Consider the following 17310-nt stretch of genomic DNA (forward strand, 5'->3'; position numbering starts at 1 on the left):
ATAAAATAAAATAAAATAAAATAAAATAAAATAAAATAAAATAAAATCAAAAAAAAAATTTAATTAAATAAAATAAAATAAACCACAATAAAATAAAATATAATTAAATAAAATAAAAAATATTATTTAACTTAAATAATTTGAAAAAATAATGCAAAGAAAATAAAATAGAAAATTTAGTTTTAATAAAATAATAAATATATTTATTTTTTATTATTTTTTTAATATTATAGAATAAATTACATCTATACAATAAAATTATAAATATAATGCAAATAAAATAAAATAAAGTAAAATAAAACAAAATTACTACGGAAAATAAAAATTAAATATCAAACTGAATAAACTAAAATAGAATAAAATAATACAAAATAAAGTAACAAAATAAATTAAAACTAAATCAAATTCAATAATATGAAAAAAATGTATATAAAATAAAATAAAATATTGCATAGACTAAAATAGATTAATAAATTCAACAAAATAACATAACATATTGAATAAAATAAAACAAAGTAACAGAAAAAAAAAATAATTAAAATTTCATAATAAAAAAAAAATAATATTAAATAGATATAAAATAGATATAAAATACAATAATGTTTAAAGGAAGTAGCTCGCGGATGCCTTTACTTTGCTTAACGTTGAAAATTGATGACAATTTCCGCCCCAAATAATTACTTGCACATATTATTTTTATTCACCCTTATCTTCCTCTCCCTCCTAGGCTGTTTTGGCATCACGCTCTCGCGTCTTTGCCAAAATGCTCTACTCGGCACCATCACCGCAACGTAAACGTGAAACTTCGACAAAAGAGAATAAATTGCGGCTTTTCCTCAAACGTTCTTCCGAACCACTGTTGAATCTACAAAATGCGGCACAACAGGTTGGTATTATAGTGGGTGGAGTGGTGTGGTTAAAAGCGACAGGCAGTCACTTATTAATTACAGTGTACAACAAAATTAAATGAATAAAACAAATATACGAATGTGGCGTAGCAATTATGAAAGTATTAGAGCACCTTTGTTTTTTTTCCCAAAAATCTATTTCACTGGATTTGGAATTTTTCATAATGTACTGCATTCTACTGGTGGGGGTTGTAAAAAATTTGTAATGCGCCATATTGTAGCGACGGTCATCATAGATTCACAATGAAACTGAATACAAATAATTGTACTATGGGCAGAACTCAAGGAGTGCAGCAAATTTCAAATGAATAAGTCAGCAAATTTGACCAAAACAAGGGTTAAAACGACCAATACCGGCGAAAAATACTGGGTTCAAATGTTCCACAAAAATATTACTATAGACCTTTATAGACAATATTATTGGTTAATATAGTTTTTTACGATATTCTTACTATCACTATGCTAGAGCTCTTCTTCTTTCATAATTGCCATAGCATTAACGTGTCTCTGTTTGGCTGCTGCACAGTGGAATATACAATACATCTACATACATATACACATATACATATGCCTATAAGTATGTACATATATATATACATGTAAAAAAGGATATACGTATGTATAATATGTTCAACTTGTGTGAGCGTGTGACGACATCCTTATCACTTGCCCAAATATTTGCGCATTTCCACTTTCATCATCCCTCAATGCACATACCCAGAGAATTTACATTTCGTGTAAAATATTGTTTGTATTTCATCCACTGTGAGTGTCTGTAATATTCCGAGTGTAATAATGTTTCCTGCCCTTGCACAAATTAACTAAATTGTAATCAGACAAGAAATATGTTTCCTTTAATTACTCCTATCACCTATTTGGCTGCAAGTCGTAGATGCTATACATTTTTTTGAGGAAAAAATCCTATCCTATTATGGAAATATGTATTGCCCATCCATTGGTTTTAATGCATTTGTGTTCAGACAGATAAAATAAAAAAATAAAAAAAATACAACCACATCGACAACCTAGGCCTTTATAATGCATACCAACTTCGTACAGTTTATATTCCCTGAGGTGCAGATGGCTTCTTTGTATGAAAGATTTAGGAGTGAGTAGGAAAATAAGTAGCGATATAGAATGACATTGGAATGAAAGGTCATTGGAGCACATTGCAATGCTAAACACATTTCCATGCCATAAAAGCTTTGCCTACCGACTAGATCAAACCAAAGACGGAATAACCACAAACCCCTCAAGAAATTCCCAGGCCTCAGTATACTATTTACCACTCGCTGTACTGCATCGCAAAAGCCTACCCGACAGATCTGTTAAGAATGAGTAAGAAAAACAGCTAAAAAAATCTCGACTGTCTGCGTAGGTCACTGGCACTTAAGCGGACATGCCCAAAGGATCGGCATGCATTTCAATAGGTTCCGCCGCGGCTGCAAAGTCCCGGGTTCGGCAGCTGGAATCTACCAACAAACATTTAGGTTTGAGCTTAACTTGAGGTCAAGCTGAGAACTAAGGAATTTCTTACATCTCATACGTTGTTTTTCCAATATACATTTCTAAAAAGCAAATGAAAAAAAAATATATATATTTTTTACGTAATAAAATCTAAACTAAAAAAAATATTTTAAAAAATATATATCCTTTTTAAAAATAAAAAAAAAACTGTCATCAGGTATGTAACTTGAGAATAGAAATCGCTGCATCTTTTAGGCGCATCAATATTACATAGTTACATCCCGAGCTAATAAAAGGAAGGTAATAATAAAAAGCTCTCTCACTCACCACTCGTGGTTAAAAGCTATTTTGAGAGAAAGCACTTGTATATGATTTAGCTCACTTTGGCCGAGTGAGCAAAGCGCGCAGCGGAAGTGTTTCTTTTATAAGTTTTAATTTAAAGTTTTAAACTTAATATTTTTTTTTAGTTTTTAAATTTTATTGTTTTTTTTTTATTTATTAATTTAATTAATTTATTTTACTTATTACTTTCTTTATTTAATTTTTAGCTGTCATTTAAAAATAAGATTCTTTCTTTAATTTTGTTCAACAAAGATAAAAAGATAATAATATTTTGCCAATTAATGTTTAGAAATGTATTTTATTTATTTCTTGTTTTTTAATTGAATTTGTTTTTCTTTAATTTCTTTTATTTTTATATTTTATTGAAAGAGAAATATATTAGTTTTATTTCATTTAATTTTAAGGGCATTTTTTTATAAATTTAATTTTTTCTTAACTTATAGATTTTGTTTTAAAAATGAAAATATTTTTGGTAGTTTTATTTCATTTAATTTTAATGATTTTCTTTATAAATTTATTTTTTTTCTTTAGTTTTAGATTTTGTTTTAAAAATATTTTTTTTTTATATTTAATTAAGTTTTAAGTACCATTTTCTTCTTTCTTGTTTTTTTTTTTATTTTTCTAATTTAGGTTTTATTAATTTGAGCTATATACATTGAGTTACAAATTTTATTTTTTCTTAATTTTTAGATTTTGTTTTAAAAATATAAGTCTTTTTTAATTTGTTCTTTTCTAATCTAGATTTTATTGTTTTGAAAAGAAAAAAAATTAATTTTTTTAATTTAATTTAATCTTTAGAGAATATTTTTATTCGTTTTAATTTTATTTATTTTTCTTGTTTTTATTAGTTTTTAATGTTTTAAAAAGAAAAAAATAAATATATTTTTAATTAAATTATGATTATGTTTTTAAATTTATTGCTAAAAGGCGAATGGCATAACGCTAGGACCTCCTCGTTAGCAGATCTTTCAAGTAGTTTTTCGACAGTAAAGAGCTTTCAAGATAGGTAGTTTCCAGAATTTTGTCTTTCGAAAGACTGTGGTGTGTTGAAAGACGGTTGCCAGAATTGCCGTGTAAGTAATAGCCGCTTATGTGTGTGTGTTTGCCTTAAAGTGTTAATATGTACACACATATTTTGTTGTCCCACTGATAATTTCTCTGAAAAATTGTTTTATTAATAGTTGGCCAATTTATGCCTTTGTATGTAAAAAAAATACCCTCATTGCCGCCCCTTATATCGGTTTACCCCCTGTAAAATAATTATATGCTTCCATACACACTAACAAATATTTAGTCCACATTTAACTATGGAAAATTAACTCACATACGGCAGTTAACTCTCAAATTTTGTTAACTGCCGAATTAGAGTAAACTGTACTGTCCACTATGAAAATGGCTCTAAGTTTTATAAATGTGTCCCATATTTTTTAGTACATATGTACATTGCCACTGTACAAATGACCAATGCATACTTACATGCATAAGTAGTAGCATTTATGGTAATATAACTAACAATAATCTAAACAATTGTAATACAAACATACATATTTGTACATTTACATGAATTTTCAATGATTTTTTTTTCTTTTGTTTTAATTTACATACAATTGTTTTATTAGAGGAGTGGTTTTACCCAGCAACTTGCTCCGATACCTGAGGTAAAAATTAATAGAAAGTACGAGTAAAAAAAAAAAACTACGAAATTTTACGTTGCACTTATTTGAAAAATTTACTTTGTTTAAATATCCTTCTGTTGCTTTCTAAATTCCTGTCTAGCATTTCAAAATTTGTTCTGCAAAAAATTTGTTATACAAATTCTATACTAATTAGTAGATATTCTAGAATGATTGGTTTTATTCGACTATGCATTGGATTCCTTTTATTCTACATTCGAAATTCTAATTCGTTGTTGTGTGAATTTATTGTAGTGAAAAATTGCTATGAATTCTAAATTTAATTAAATATAATATTTTGATTTAAAGTTTTGCAGTTTCTGTTCTTAATTGCTTATTGGCTACTTATCTAGGTATTCAGTTTATTTTATTTATACATTTCTAATCGAAAAATAAGTTTTAAAATTAACAAAAGAACTCAACAGCTCAAATTCAATCGAATTCCTGATTTTACACTCACAAAGCTATCAACATTCTTACTCTTACAATTAATTTACTCTAACATTATAATCAATATGCATGTGTCCTTCTCATATGTACATATGGGGAGTAGGCATATGACTTTTTTTTAATAAAATATATCTATGAAAAGAGGGTGTGAAATGATGGAAATACCAACAAAAATAATATTTTTGTCGAAATCTGTTACGCAAATAACTTGGAGAAAGAAAAAAAATGTATATCCATATATGTATGTAAGTATACAAATCAATTTTTGTGCGCAATCGTAATCGACATTACATTGGATTAGTCCAAAAAAAAGTTAAGTCGGAATTTTAATGCTCTTACCCGCTAGGGTTGTTCTATACCGAAAAAAATACATGTAAATTTTTTTTTTTTTGAGATCAGAAAATATTTAGAGGTCACTCAAAGCGCACAAATTTTTTCATGTATCTTATATGGAAAAATTAAAAATTTTCCGTAGATATGGTACAAAATTTTTGAAACCTCTGTTTTTCTTCAGGAGACTTCCAGTAACAATATCCAATTATTTATTTAATCATTTTATTTATAGGTGGTTAGTATTCCGAAATGGTAAAATAAAAAATCGTGTATTATTATGAGCGATTTTAGCGACCTCTAAATACTTTTTGATTTCGAAATAAAAATAATAGAGGTTTTTTCGATATAGGATATAGGATTTTTTCCTAGCGAATGAGAATTTTAAAATTCGGACTTTACTCTTTCGCATGTGTTTTTGAACCACCCTAATGTACGAACATGTGTATGTTTTTCAGAACAAAATTTTTCTTTCTTGGAGTGCCCTGCACCAAATTTTTAAAAAAATTTTATTTTTGTTGGTATTCCTCATAATTTTTTTCAAAGCTACATATATTTAATTAAAAAGTCATATGCCTAATATACAAAGAACTTAATTTTAAAAACGTGTGTACAGGCAATTGGTTTTGTTGTTGTTGTCGTAATTGTAGTAGTATATTTAAGCGTATCAAAAGGATGGCATTTATATATATTAGGGTGATCCAAAAAGAAAGTAAAGTTGTAATTTTAATTTTAATTCCTGTTTTTTTATTTCAAAATCAAAAAAATATGTATAGACCGCTCAAAGCGCTCAAAGTTTTCCATGTATTTTATATGGAGAAAAAAAACTTTTGGTAGCAATGGTGTGGGATCCTTAAAAATTTATACTTTTCTACCTGAAACCTCGATTTCCCTTTTGGACAAACATAATAATTCAGGTGGCGTGGGACTGGATATTCAGTTCCGGTCACGACATCCAAATTTTAGGACCCGCACCCGCCCATCCTGGCGTTTTTCAGAATCATACCAGTGATCCCAGGGGTCCCACAATCTATCACTTTCTCAAGGCTTGCAAATTGATTTTAAATAATAAATCTACTTATACATCTTTTTTCTCGAATATTCTAATTTCGCCACATTGCAAGATCTGGCGTCTCCCGTTATTCTGTTTCATGCAATATTTTTGAGGAAGATTTTCTGAAGTTGCAGGTTTTATAGGGAGTGTCGGGAAAGGAATTTTGTCCTGTGCCGCCAGCAAATTTTAAAAAAACATTTCTGATACCGCACATAACGATTATCTTCAAATCAGTATCGTGGGTCCCTAATATCATGCGCCTATCTCTACTTTCCATTACGTATTTCAGGTGAAAGCTTAATTAGTTCGTTTTTTGAATTTTTGTAATTTATTTACGCCTCCTCTTTTTCGTTCGACTTCCACTTCAGCAATTCCGAAAGTCATACCTACAAATAACTTTTATTTCTTTTGAATTTTATAAGCATTGTCTTAGTTTATGTGTAACTAAGAATATATTTATGTACATAATTGGGTATATTAAAATATCGGTGTCTAAATATTTATGTTATTTCCTGTCGAATGGCAACACTTAAAATTGTCTTACTATCTAAAATAAAAACTTAATTCAATATTATTTAAATATATTAGCTAACAATCAATTCAATGCTTTCGCCTCTATTTCTTCTAGCCGGCTGGACAACAGCATCAAACGCTGATCATTGAGGAATTCGAACCGGATGTTTTCAGGCAGCTGATAGAGTACATACACACCGGTTGTGTAACACTGCAACCAAGAACACTTTTAGGTTTGTTAAAGATATTTTTTTGTCTGTAATGGTAGACTTTCTTATGATTAAAATCTCTAGGGGGGTTTCTATTATACCATGATCCCAAATCACAAACTATTCTGAATTCTGCACACTATACTGAATTCTGCACAAGCTGGAAGAAAGCAAACGCACAGGAAACAGCAGAATACCTTCTTCGCAGATATCTAACTTTGACAAGGTAGAGGAATACAATGCTAGTACTTAGGTTTAACCCTCTCAGGACCATAATCCTGTTGTTTAAAGAACTCTTGTTTTGAAAAATGTTATTCGTCGAAGGCTAAATAAAAAAGTCGCATTTTAAAAAAATAATTCACAGTAAATAAATATTTTTTTTTCTAAAAATTTACATTAATCTTAACTAGAGTTATAGCTGCTATTTCGGAGATCATCACTTCTTCCATTAGACTTCTTCAACCGCCGTCAATAAAATTGTTGAATATTTTTTGGTTTTTTTCTTAATTTTTTCCCCAATCAAATTTTTCACAATATTTTTTCGTCCCCAAAGAATTAAATTTGTGTCCACAAATAGCTTTTTTCTTTCATAGCTTTCATTATTTTGTTATTTTCTTTTTTTGATAAAAATCTTAAAACAATTATTTTCTCCCAAAGATTGTTTCCTAAAGACTAGTTATTTCCCTTACATTTTTATCCTAAGAAACTTTTATTATTTTTTTAATCTCATTAGCAAAAATAATTTTTGCTGACATAAATTTAGCGCAAAAAAATTATTTATATTTTCTTTAATCTTATGACCAAAAATGATTTTTCCTGCCATAAATTTAGCGTAAAAAATTTTTAGATAAAACAAAATTGTTAGGGTTCGTGTTTTTTTGTTTTATTTTCCTTCCCCAAAAGTTTTTTCCCTAGGAAAAAATCCTGTTTTGATTTTTATTATATATATTTTTTTGAATTTCTTGATAAAAATAGCTTGATGAGGCATATTCTAAAAATATTAAATACTATTGAAAACTCACATAGTATCCATATGAGTGGAAGAACTTTTAGGGAAATATGTATCCCTTGGTCCTAAACGGGTTAAATTGTTGCTTCCAAAGCATACAAAAGATGCTGGATTTTATCAACCACGCTGGTTGGTTTTAAAATAGTTATACGGGGTTTATGGTTGCGATATGCGAATTTTGAGAATCAATCAGTAGGAAGTTTCCCTCTAATGGTACCAGATATGAATTACCACTACAGAACCTGTCATCCATCACTTGGGAAATACAAAGAACCAAACAACCCAGACACCTGAACCAACATGATATGAACAAAAGTAATTTGCAGTCTTAGCTAGAGCCTAAATAGGTGGTCTAGTTTTCTCCTACTTTTGTATACTCAGAGAATACGTTTAATGACAAGTCGATATTCGCATATTTTCTTCACCGAATATTCCACTTACAACGCAAGGTCTTTATAATTTCCAATTTTTCTTTAGGTGTCATGAACGCGGCAGACTACTACGGTTTGGAGGAGTTGCGTCGCGCTTGTGCTGGTTTTGTGCAGTGTTGCATTAACGTGGATACTGTGTGCGCTTTGCTTGCCTCCGCAGAGCGCTACATACAATACAAGTGCACTAAGAGCTTGGTACAAAAAGTGCTGGAATTTGTAGACGAGCATGGCAATGAAGTACTCAATTTGGGCAGCTTTACTTTATTGCCACAGCACGTGGTGCGCCTCATTTTGGCACGTGAGGAGTTGCGCGCTGATGAGTTTACCAAGTTTCAGGCGGCGCTGATGTGGAGTAAGAAGTATTTTGACAACAATCCGGTGAGTATGAAATATTATTTTGTCACTGTATTTTGTACACAAAAAGATGAATGCTTTACCCCAACAGAACATTGATATGAAAGAGATTTTGGGCAACTTTCTGGAGTACATTCAGTTTCATAAGATACCCGCGAATGTACTGATGCGTGAGATCCATCCACTGGGTTTGGTACCATATTCGATCATCATGAACGCTTTGGCCTATCAGGTAAGCTCGTGCTAAACTTATGCTCACTTTGAGCATTTCGTTTTACTGATATGTTTTTTCATGCAATATTTGATTACTAAAAAAATTAATGTGTTAAACGGCATTGGCTCACTTCCTGAACGCCCAATTGACGATTTGGGCGGCGTGTGTGCTGTTGTCGTTCCACTCCCCTTTTGTCCCCCCTTTATGTCTGATTCTAACCTTTGCAGGCAGACCCAGAAAGCATCGACCCCGGAAAGCTGTCTCCCAACTCTAGTCGAGTGAGGCGCGCACGCCAAAATCAAGGCAGATCGATGTCCGTACAGAGTTCCTTGGACCCCTACGGTTCGAATACAACATTAAGTTCAAGCGGCAGCAGCGATCCCACCAGCGGCCCGCACAATAGCAACTAACATAAGTTGAACGGTCCCTCCTCCTCCACCCACCACTCATCCTCGCATGGCCGCCATAAGCACCACCAATCATTACCAAAAATTCGCAAAGCCAAATCTCAGAGTTTCCGCACCCGACGCAGTCCATCAGACCGCCGTAGCCCAAATGCCGCACCAATATTTGGCCAAGCGGCCAATCTTACACTGAACACCGCCCAATTGGCGACCAACGATAAGAAACGTAGCCCACTTACACCAAAGAGTCCCATACTACCGCAACCTGAATCCAAGAGTCCTGGCAGTACTTCGCAGAAAACGCCGACCACATTATCCCGACAGGGTACGCTTCGTGCTTCGCATCGTCGCAAGAACAGCATGACTGGGTCCCTGGTATTGGTACAAGGACGTCGCAGTCCAGTGGGTTTTAATGATCGCAGTCCGCAAGGACGGCGCAGTCCATTGATTATGTCCAATGATCGACTCAAGTCACCCAATGAATTGCCAGTGCAGCCCATGTTTGGCATGGGAATGCATAGTCCGACAGCGCGCAGTCCCACAGGTGGTGCGCGCAGTCCGACCCTTAGCATGCACACTCAAGAACGCCGCTCGCCCATCGGTGCCGCAGCACCTACCGAGTTCGGTCAGCTGCGCCGCAGCCCCACTTCGACAGTACATGTACAGGGCGTACACTACGATGAAGCAGAGACGGAGGATGGCTTTGGAATTGCATCTGGTAGTGGCATTAAGCGTCCATCAATAAACCTCTTCACGCCCATCTACTTCAGCGGAGATAAGCGTAGTCCCATCACTGCTATGCCTATACCACCGATAACTGTCTCAAATCCAACGGAGAGTGGCAGGCTGGCGGAAAAAATTGCAGAGTCCAATGCCGCAGCTGAGGCGGCTCGTGAGTTGGAACGACAACGTGAAGAATCTGTTCGACAGGAGGCAGCCGCGGCTAAAGAATCAACACCGGAGAAAAAGGAGCGCACTAGCGTTATGAAGGAAATATTGGCTTTTGTGCGTAAACCATCAAAACACATTTCCACGCGCACGAATCGTTTTGCAAACGCATTCACACGCGCCGAGTCGGGTTCGTCATCGGGACCGCTCATTAGGCAGAGCACTTTCTCGGCCAGTCCGGCTGCTTCATCGACGGCGGCCAAGAGTGCGGTGGTGAAGCAGATGTCCGAAGTTGGATTCGAACCGAAGATGTCACTGAAATTCGCACACTACGCAAAAATGTCACTGAAACTACGTCGATCTGCCAACGACGATAAGGCGAAACAAGCAGCTGCCGCCAGCTCATCAAAGCGTGCCAGCGCAGACTCCAATGTCAGCGGAGGCGGCTTGGATCCACACGATGCGCAGGTAGGTCGCGCCGGTGGCAGTCTCGGCGGTGGTGCCGGTTCGGGACGTGCATCACCGCTCGGCGAACTGCCATTCGAGTTGGCGAATGTGCATTTCGAGAAGGTTGGTGAATCATATATCAAGCACGAGAAGATACACGAAGAGGAGTATGTGGACGAAGCCGGCACCACAACCGACACTGTAGTCACCAGCTTCGTTGAGGAGATCACAAATTCGCTTAAAGTAGTCTCGTTGTCAAATGAGAACGCACAAATAACACATCATTTCCAGCGTCGTTCTGAAAGTCGTGAGCCCATTGAGCCACGCATAAGCGAAGAACGGGAATCCGACTCGAATGATATCGTCATTCCAGAGGATTTCCGTGCTGAGCTAACCGAAATTTTGAAAGCCTATGCACCAGAACCAATCTACGTGAATTTGCAAGTGTTGCGCCGTGAAACCGATGAGGCTGAGGCTGCCGCAGCGCAGGCGCTCGCCAAAGCAGCAGAAACTAGTCTAACTGCTGAAAAGTCACCATTGCAATGTCCGATTATTGAATTTGAGCCGCCTTCACGGCGTTCTTCCTTCGATCCACCACGCTCTCCATTTCTAGATAATTTGCGTAGCCCCGGTGCCGACACCGATAATGACTTGATCAACTTGCAGCGTTTAGACTCAGGCGGCGATAGTTTCGAAATGGTTGAGGGAGACCGCAAATCAAGTCGCGCTGAGTCAAGTTTCGACTGCCCCTATTCCTCGCGCGACACAAGCTTCGATATTTCGCGCTACCAATCCACTAGTTATGAAGATCAAACTTCGAGCTTCGAAATTGTCGACATGGACGACAAAAAGAAGTCCAATATCGACCTGCGCAAGTCCTCCATAGAACTAGTGGACGCGGAGACATTTCAGCGCTCTGGCTATTCGTGCGGACGCAAATCCTCGCTAGAGACACATTTTGACTATACACCCTCCGATGCGAGTGGCATGACGCCTGCACGTTCCCCAAATTTCCCGATGAATAAGAAGCAAAAACCCGAAACTTTACGTGCGTTGCGCATCTCACCCTTCAGTGCCTTCTCGCGTGCACGCAGCCCACTCTCCAATCAGACCTCCTCGAATTATAGCTCGCGTGACAGTTATGATTCAAGTTCCTCCTATCCGCACTCCGCGCCCAATCACCATGAGCCGCAGCGTAGTCCCTTCGCCGATCCGACGAAGAAACATTTTCCGCTCACTATCAAGCAACGCGAAGAGGAAGTGAAAACTTTTCTCTGCACTGATCAGCGTTGCGCTTCGATTTTTGAGCCACGCCCTAGTTCGGTGTTGACGCAACAGCTCTCGACCGGTTCGATGTCCACACCGTCGGGTTATGGCAATGGTACACCCTGCGCGGTGGTGAGTAGCACGGTGGGCGGTTTCTCAAGCGGTAGTGAATTTGAGCCGCCTTCGCCGCGTCGGGCAGCGAGCGCTTCACCCAAACATACTTTTACTTTTCGCATTGTTATGAAAAAAGTCGATAGTTCGCCGGAAGCTTTGTGTCCTGAACGACATCGTAGTCGCATATTTGATCGATATAGACGTAGGGATAGTAGGCGCAAGAGAATACATGATGCAGGGAAGAGTTTCTAAAGGGAAGCGTTGGTGAGCTGACGAGTTGAGAATCTGTGAAGGCGCGAGAAATGAAGTTTATACAAGTAGTGAGGAAAGTTTTGGCTCTAACATACGAGTAGATTAGACAAAAAAAAAAGAAAAATTAGAAGGAAACTAGTAGCGGCAGGAAGGCAAATGGACATTTCAAGAGGATTCCATTTCTGAGTAACTAAATAGGTACTCCAGGGAGAGGTAAGAAAAAGGAATGAAGCAGAGAACGAAAAAGTGGCAAATCAAATGAAAAGTAGAAAATTTGAATAGTAAAATACAAGAGATGCAAATAAAGAGAGATAGAGAAAGGTAAAGTATGAAATAAAAATAAAGAGAAAAGAAAATAGGAAAGAAATATTGGAGAGAACTCAGAAAGAACTATCGAGACCGAAAAGGCAAATAGAGAGCGTTCAAACGAGTAACATTATGAAAAGGAGAGAGCCAAGAGAAAGAAAAAGGACGAAAATTGGAAAGCCAAAAAGTAAAAGGAATAGAAAGAAAAATATATGGTCAGAGAAAATTAAGACAAAGACATAACGCATAAACAGAAAAACATAATAATGCAAGGGATAAGAAAAGAATATGATGAAAATAGAAGGAGTAGTAAAATAAAGTGGCAAGAAAGAAGAAAATGAAAGGGAGAGCAAAAGAGATAACTGAAAGAATGGATACAGAAAAAAATAGAAACAAAATTGAGATAAAAAAGCATCAGACAAAGCAAAAAGGTCAGAAAGGAAAATAGGGATAGAAAAATAAGAAAGGAAATGGGAATGAAAAAAGGAAAAGAGAAGAAATAAGACAAACTGAAATACATAAAAAGGAAAGGATAAGAGCAGAATATGATAAAAAGAAAATCGGTAGTAAGAGGAAATACGAGGGAAAGGAAATCAAACGAAAGGAAAGAACAAAAAATAAAATAAAAAATAAATGAAAAAAAAAATAAAAGGTTAGGAAATGAAATGAAAGGCAAGGAAAGGAAAGGAAATGTATGGAAAGGAGAGGAGAGGAAAAGAAATGCATAAAGGTAGGAGAAAAGGCGATAGGAATAGAGATAGAAACAAGTGAGAAAGCTACAAAAAAAAGAAATAACCAAGTAAAACTACCTAAATTAAGATTGAAAAGGGAAAGAGACAGAAACTATCGATGAGAAAGAGTGATAAAGAAAAAGCGTAACAGAAAAAGGCAAAATATGGCGGGAAGAGAGAGAGGAATAGAGGAAGAGGAAATAATAGGACACTAAAGAAAGTTACAAAGCTGGAAAAAATTTCGGGATGTAAAATTCAATATACTGTCCTAGATTGCGAGCGAGCGTGAAAATAAAGCATTTGAGAATGACCATTAGTGAAGCGCCGGTATTGCCATACAAGCACAGGGATAAAATTACGTACATAAAATAGTAGAATGTTTGTTTTTAGAAGCAACGCTGCAACTGAATTCTAAATTTAAAACTCAGAATGTAGTGTACATATAAATTAACTAGCAGAAATATACTCAAAAAATGTTAACTAGTTATATGATGGCAAAGAGAGAAAGCTACAATTATTTATCTACTCCTGAGCGAGTACGTACATACATATGTATGTATATTCTTACGCTGGGAAAACAAAGATGAAATGGTAAACAGAATGTTGGAGACCTAAAACACTGCAGACACAAAAGTGAAACCGTTTGAAATAATAAATAGTTAGTTGAATAAAAACGTTTTAAAAGAAAATACATACATATGTACTGAGTTTGCCAAAGTATTTTGAGTAAGTATTTATGTGTAAATATTTTTTTTAATAGTAAGATTTTTCGAAATTTTTTCAATCTCGTTCATCACGTATGTATAGTTCGTTTTTAGTGGCGTATGGTAAACTTTATTATATATACAGATGTACATATACAGCAATTTACAAAAATTCAAAGAAAAAGGAAAATACTTAATTAAAAAAATTCAAATGAAATCAACCCACTGTTTCAACCCAATCTTATGAACACAAACGTTATGTGAGAAATAACGAACAATAATCTTCACAAAAATGCAATGTATAAAGTTTAACGGTGCAACACTTGCAACGCAACAGCAATCTAAGAACTATATTTACTATAAATATAAAAATTGCCAACCCATTTACGCATTTCATATAGTTAGTATAGACACATATAAATACATACACATGTATATATTAGATATGAAATAAATTGTTAAAAATAATAGATTTTTTTCACAAAATCTCAAATGCATATATGTATTAACTAAAAATAAAAACAGCCAATTATTAAAGAAAAATAAATAAATTTTTTTCCTCACTTAAATAGAAATACCGTTATAAAAATAAAAACACATATTGAAAAACATGAGCAAAAGAAGTAAAAAATATTTTCAAATTTAAATATTTACAATCAAATAATACAAGATTTTTTCAATAGTCATTAGCATTCCTTTGCACCTACTTAAACATGTGCAAATGCTTGTATATTTACTAACATTCCCAAGTACTCGTTAAAAAAAATGTAATAAATACATAACTTTGGACAATCTTAATGTTGCGTGTATTTGAAATCAGATCAAACAAAATATTTACATACAAAGAAAATTTAAATAAAATTCAAAATATTTACATCCTGTTTACCCCAATATACATGAAATGGTTCTGGTTCTTAGGCTGTTTCAAACTATTTAAAAATAAATGCAAGAAATTATAAAATAAATGAAATACGAAAAGCAAAAAAATAGTTGTTACGAGCACTTATCCGCATACATAGTCGATTCATATACATTCATACATAAATACCGTTAACCATACGAAAAGATTTAAATATTAATAAAATTTACACTCACGTTACGCTTAAAAAAAGTTGACCCATAAAATGGCTGTATTACGGTAATTTCACCAAAGGTAACTAGTAGTTCATATAACAAAATACAAAAGTCCTTAATAAAACATACAATTTTATAAAGCTTACTGCGGCCAATTTCTTTTAAATTTTCATATACGGATAAGCTTCAAAGTTGAAAACGAGACAAGCAGTGAAGAGCTTTCGCTCGGCTTTAATAATTAAATTCAGAGCAATTTTCGCGAAATTACATTAAGTGTTTAATTAAATTTGATACGGAATTTTTGTTTTATCTTAAATTACTGTTAAAGTTGATCACCAAACAATCTGACAAATTGTAAGTTGAAATCGAAAAAAAAAAATCAATAATTCAAAAGCTCTCATTAAGCTACTTATACGAGCTTTGGTAGTTTTATTTACATAAGCTTTCACAAAACTCTTTTCAAAACTGAAAACAAAAATACTCATTTTTGGAAAATTTGAGAAAATTTTATTTCAATTAGCAGCTTCTGCATACATTTTTACAAAAAACAAATTAAGTTGTATAGATGGAGTTCATAAATTACTCACAAATCCAAAAAGCTTGCAAAGGACCAGCTTTTACAAGTTTTCACAAAGTTATTTTTAGGAGATTTAAATCGTTTTTAAAAAAGCTTTAAAAAATTTTTTAAAAATCAGGTAAAACATTAATCTATTGGTGCAAGTAAGTAATTTGCAAATTCAAAGCTTTTTACAAAGCACAATTCGAAAGCTGCGGTATATTTATTCATAGCAGCTTTCGCAAAATCATTTTTAAGGCATAATAATTCATACTAAGAAGCTTTCAAACAACGGTTTTAAAAAATTTGGCTTTTAGCAGCTCAGTAAATGTTTAATGTATGCTACAGTATTTGTATTTTAAGAAGCTTTTAAAAAGTCTCGAAAACAATTGAGAGCATAGAAAGCGTTTGCCCTATGCTCGTTTGTGCAAAATGCATAGAATGTTTAAAAAAGCTCTGCATGCAGCAAGGCGTTGCCCATAACCGCAGCAAAAGCGTGAAAATTTTATTTTAGGCACTCAAAATATTTTTTGACGATGCGAAAAACCAAAAGGTTTTCAGAAGCTTTCGGAAATCTTAAACCTAACTACAGTTCCACGTGTTGTTACAAAAATTTGGAATTTTAAGAAGTAAAGTTTTAAAAACAGTCCAGGGCAGAGAGAGCTTGCTCTATGCTCGTCAATGCAAAATGCGTAGAAAGAAATAGTATCTAACCTTAAAAAAGCTCTGTTCGAGTTTCACTATTTCTATGCCAAGAGAATAGTTATGATACTAAATTCCGAAAGAAGCTTTCATTATTTTTCGGCTTTCTAAAGATTTAAAATATTCTAGAATAATTTGCATATCAAACGGCCATTTTTTGTAGTCAATAAAATTTATGTACATCACATCCGCATTACGCTACTAACTCCTTTCAAGACATACCTATCAGTTTTACTCTATTTCAGTTCTTGAACAAAGCACAACATCCTACACTAACAGCAAGAATTTAAACGCTTGAAAGCTTTCACACACGCAATGAAAAAACATATTAAAAACAGCTATTTGCAAAGGTAAAAGAGCTTAAAGCAAAAAACATCACAAATTCAAATTATACTGTAAAATATCAGTCAGATTTTTTCTAGTTTTAAGTGCAGTTAAATAGCGAATTACTTTCGTTACACCAAATCACATGTTTTATGCAAGCAAGTAGCCTGAGACCTGCGGTAGTATACTTTTGGGAGTGATGCGTACAAGCTTAGAGTTTGGTAAATGAGCTTTGTATTTATTGATTTATATGATTTGCAAATAGACGCTATTGGAAAAATTGCTGGAATGCATTAGAAAGTGCTTTTTAAAATTTGCTTTTTGTTTTTTTTTACGATTTTTATTTGTAGTGTGCTTTAAGTGACTTTGTTGTAATTTAGATAATCTTAAAAAAAAATATGTAACATTTAATTTTTAATATAAAAAAAAATTATAAAATAAAATAAAATAAAATACGACATTAAAACAAAATAAAATTAAGTTAAATTAAAGTAAAGAAAATAAAATAAACTAACATAATATAATAAAGTAAAATAAAAATAAAATAAAATAAAATAAAATAAAATAAAATAAAATAAAATAAAATAA

General features: G+C 33.6%; 1 protein-coding gene across 7 annotated transcripts in view; it reads left to right on the plus strand.

The window, feature by feature from the left end:
• LOC118744783 (serine-enriched protein) overlaps positions 1 to 12433 on the plus strand; it is a 38392-nt gene extending 25959 nt beyond the window's left edge. For 5 of the 7 annotated variants that reach the window (XM_036478102.1, XM_036478101.1, XM_036478097.1 and 2 more), the window contains 6 exons: positions 728 to 886; positions 4337 to 4375; positions 6853 to 6970; positions 8433 to 8764; positions 8832 to 8972; positions 9182 to 9364. In XM_036478102.1, the coding sequence (XP_036333995.1) occupies positions 728 to 886; positions 4337 to 4375; positions 6853 to 6970; positions 8433 to 8764; positions 8832 to 8972; positions 9182 to 9364 (972 nt within the window). Of the gene's footprint in view, positions 1 to 727; positions 887 to 4336; positions 4376 to 6852; positions 6971 to 8432; positions 8765 to 8831; positions 8973 to 9181; positions 9365 to 9405 lie in introns of those variants that run through there. The other 2 variants (XM_036478104.1, XM_036478103.1) reach the window with 2 other exon arrangements.
• Positions 12434 to 17310: the final 4877 nt, after the last annotated feature.

The sequence above is a fragment of the Rhagoletis pomonella genome, unplaced genomic scaffold (assembly GCF_013731165.1).
Source record: "Rhagoletis pomonella isolate Grant_MI unplaced genomic scaffold, Rhpom_1.0 Rhpom_scaffold_00008, whole genome shotgun sequence".
Taxonomy (NCBI): Eukaryota; Metazoa; Arthropoda; class Insecta; order Diptera; family Tephritidae; genus Rhagoletis; species Rhagoletis pomonella.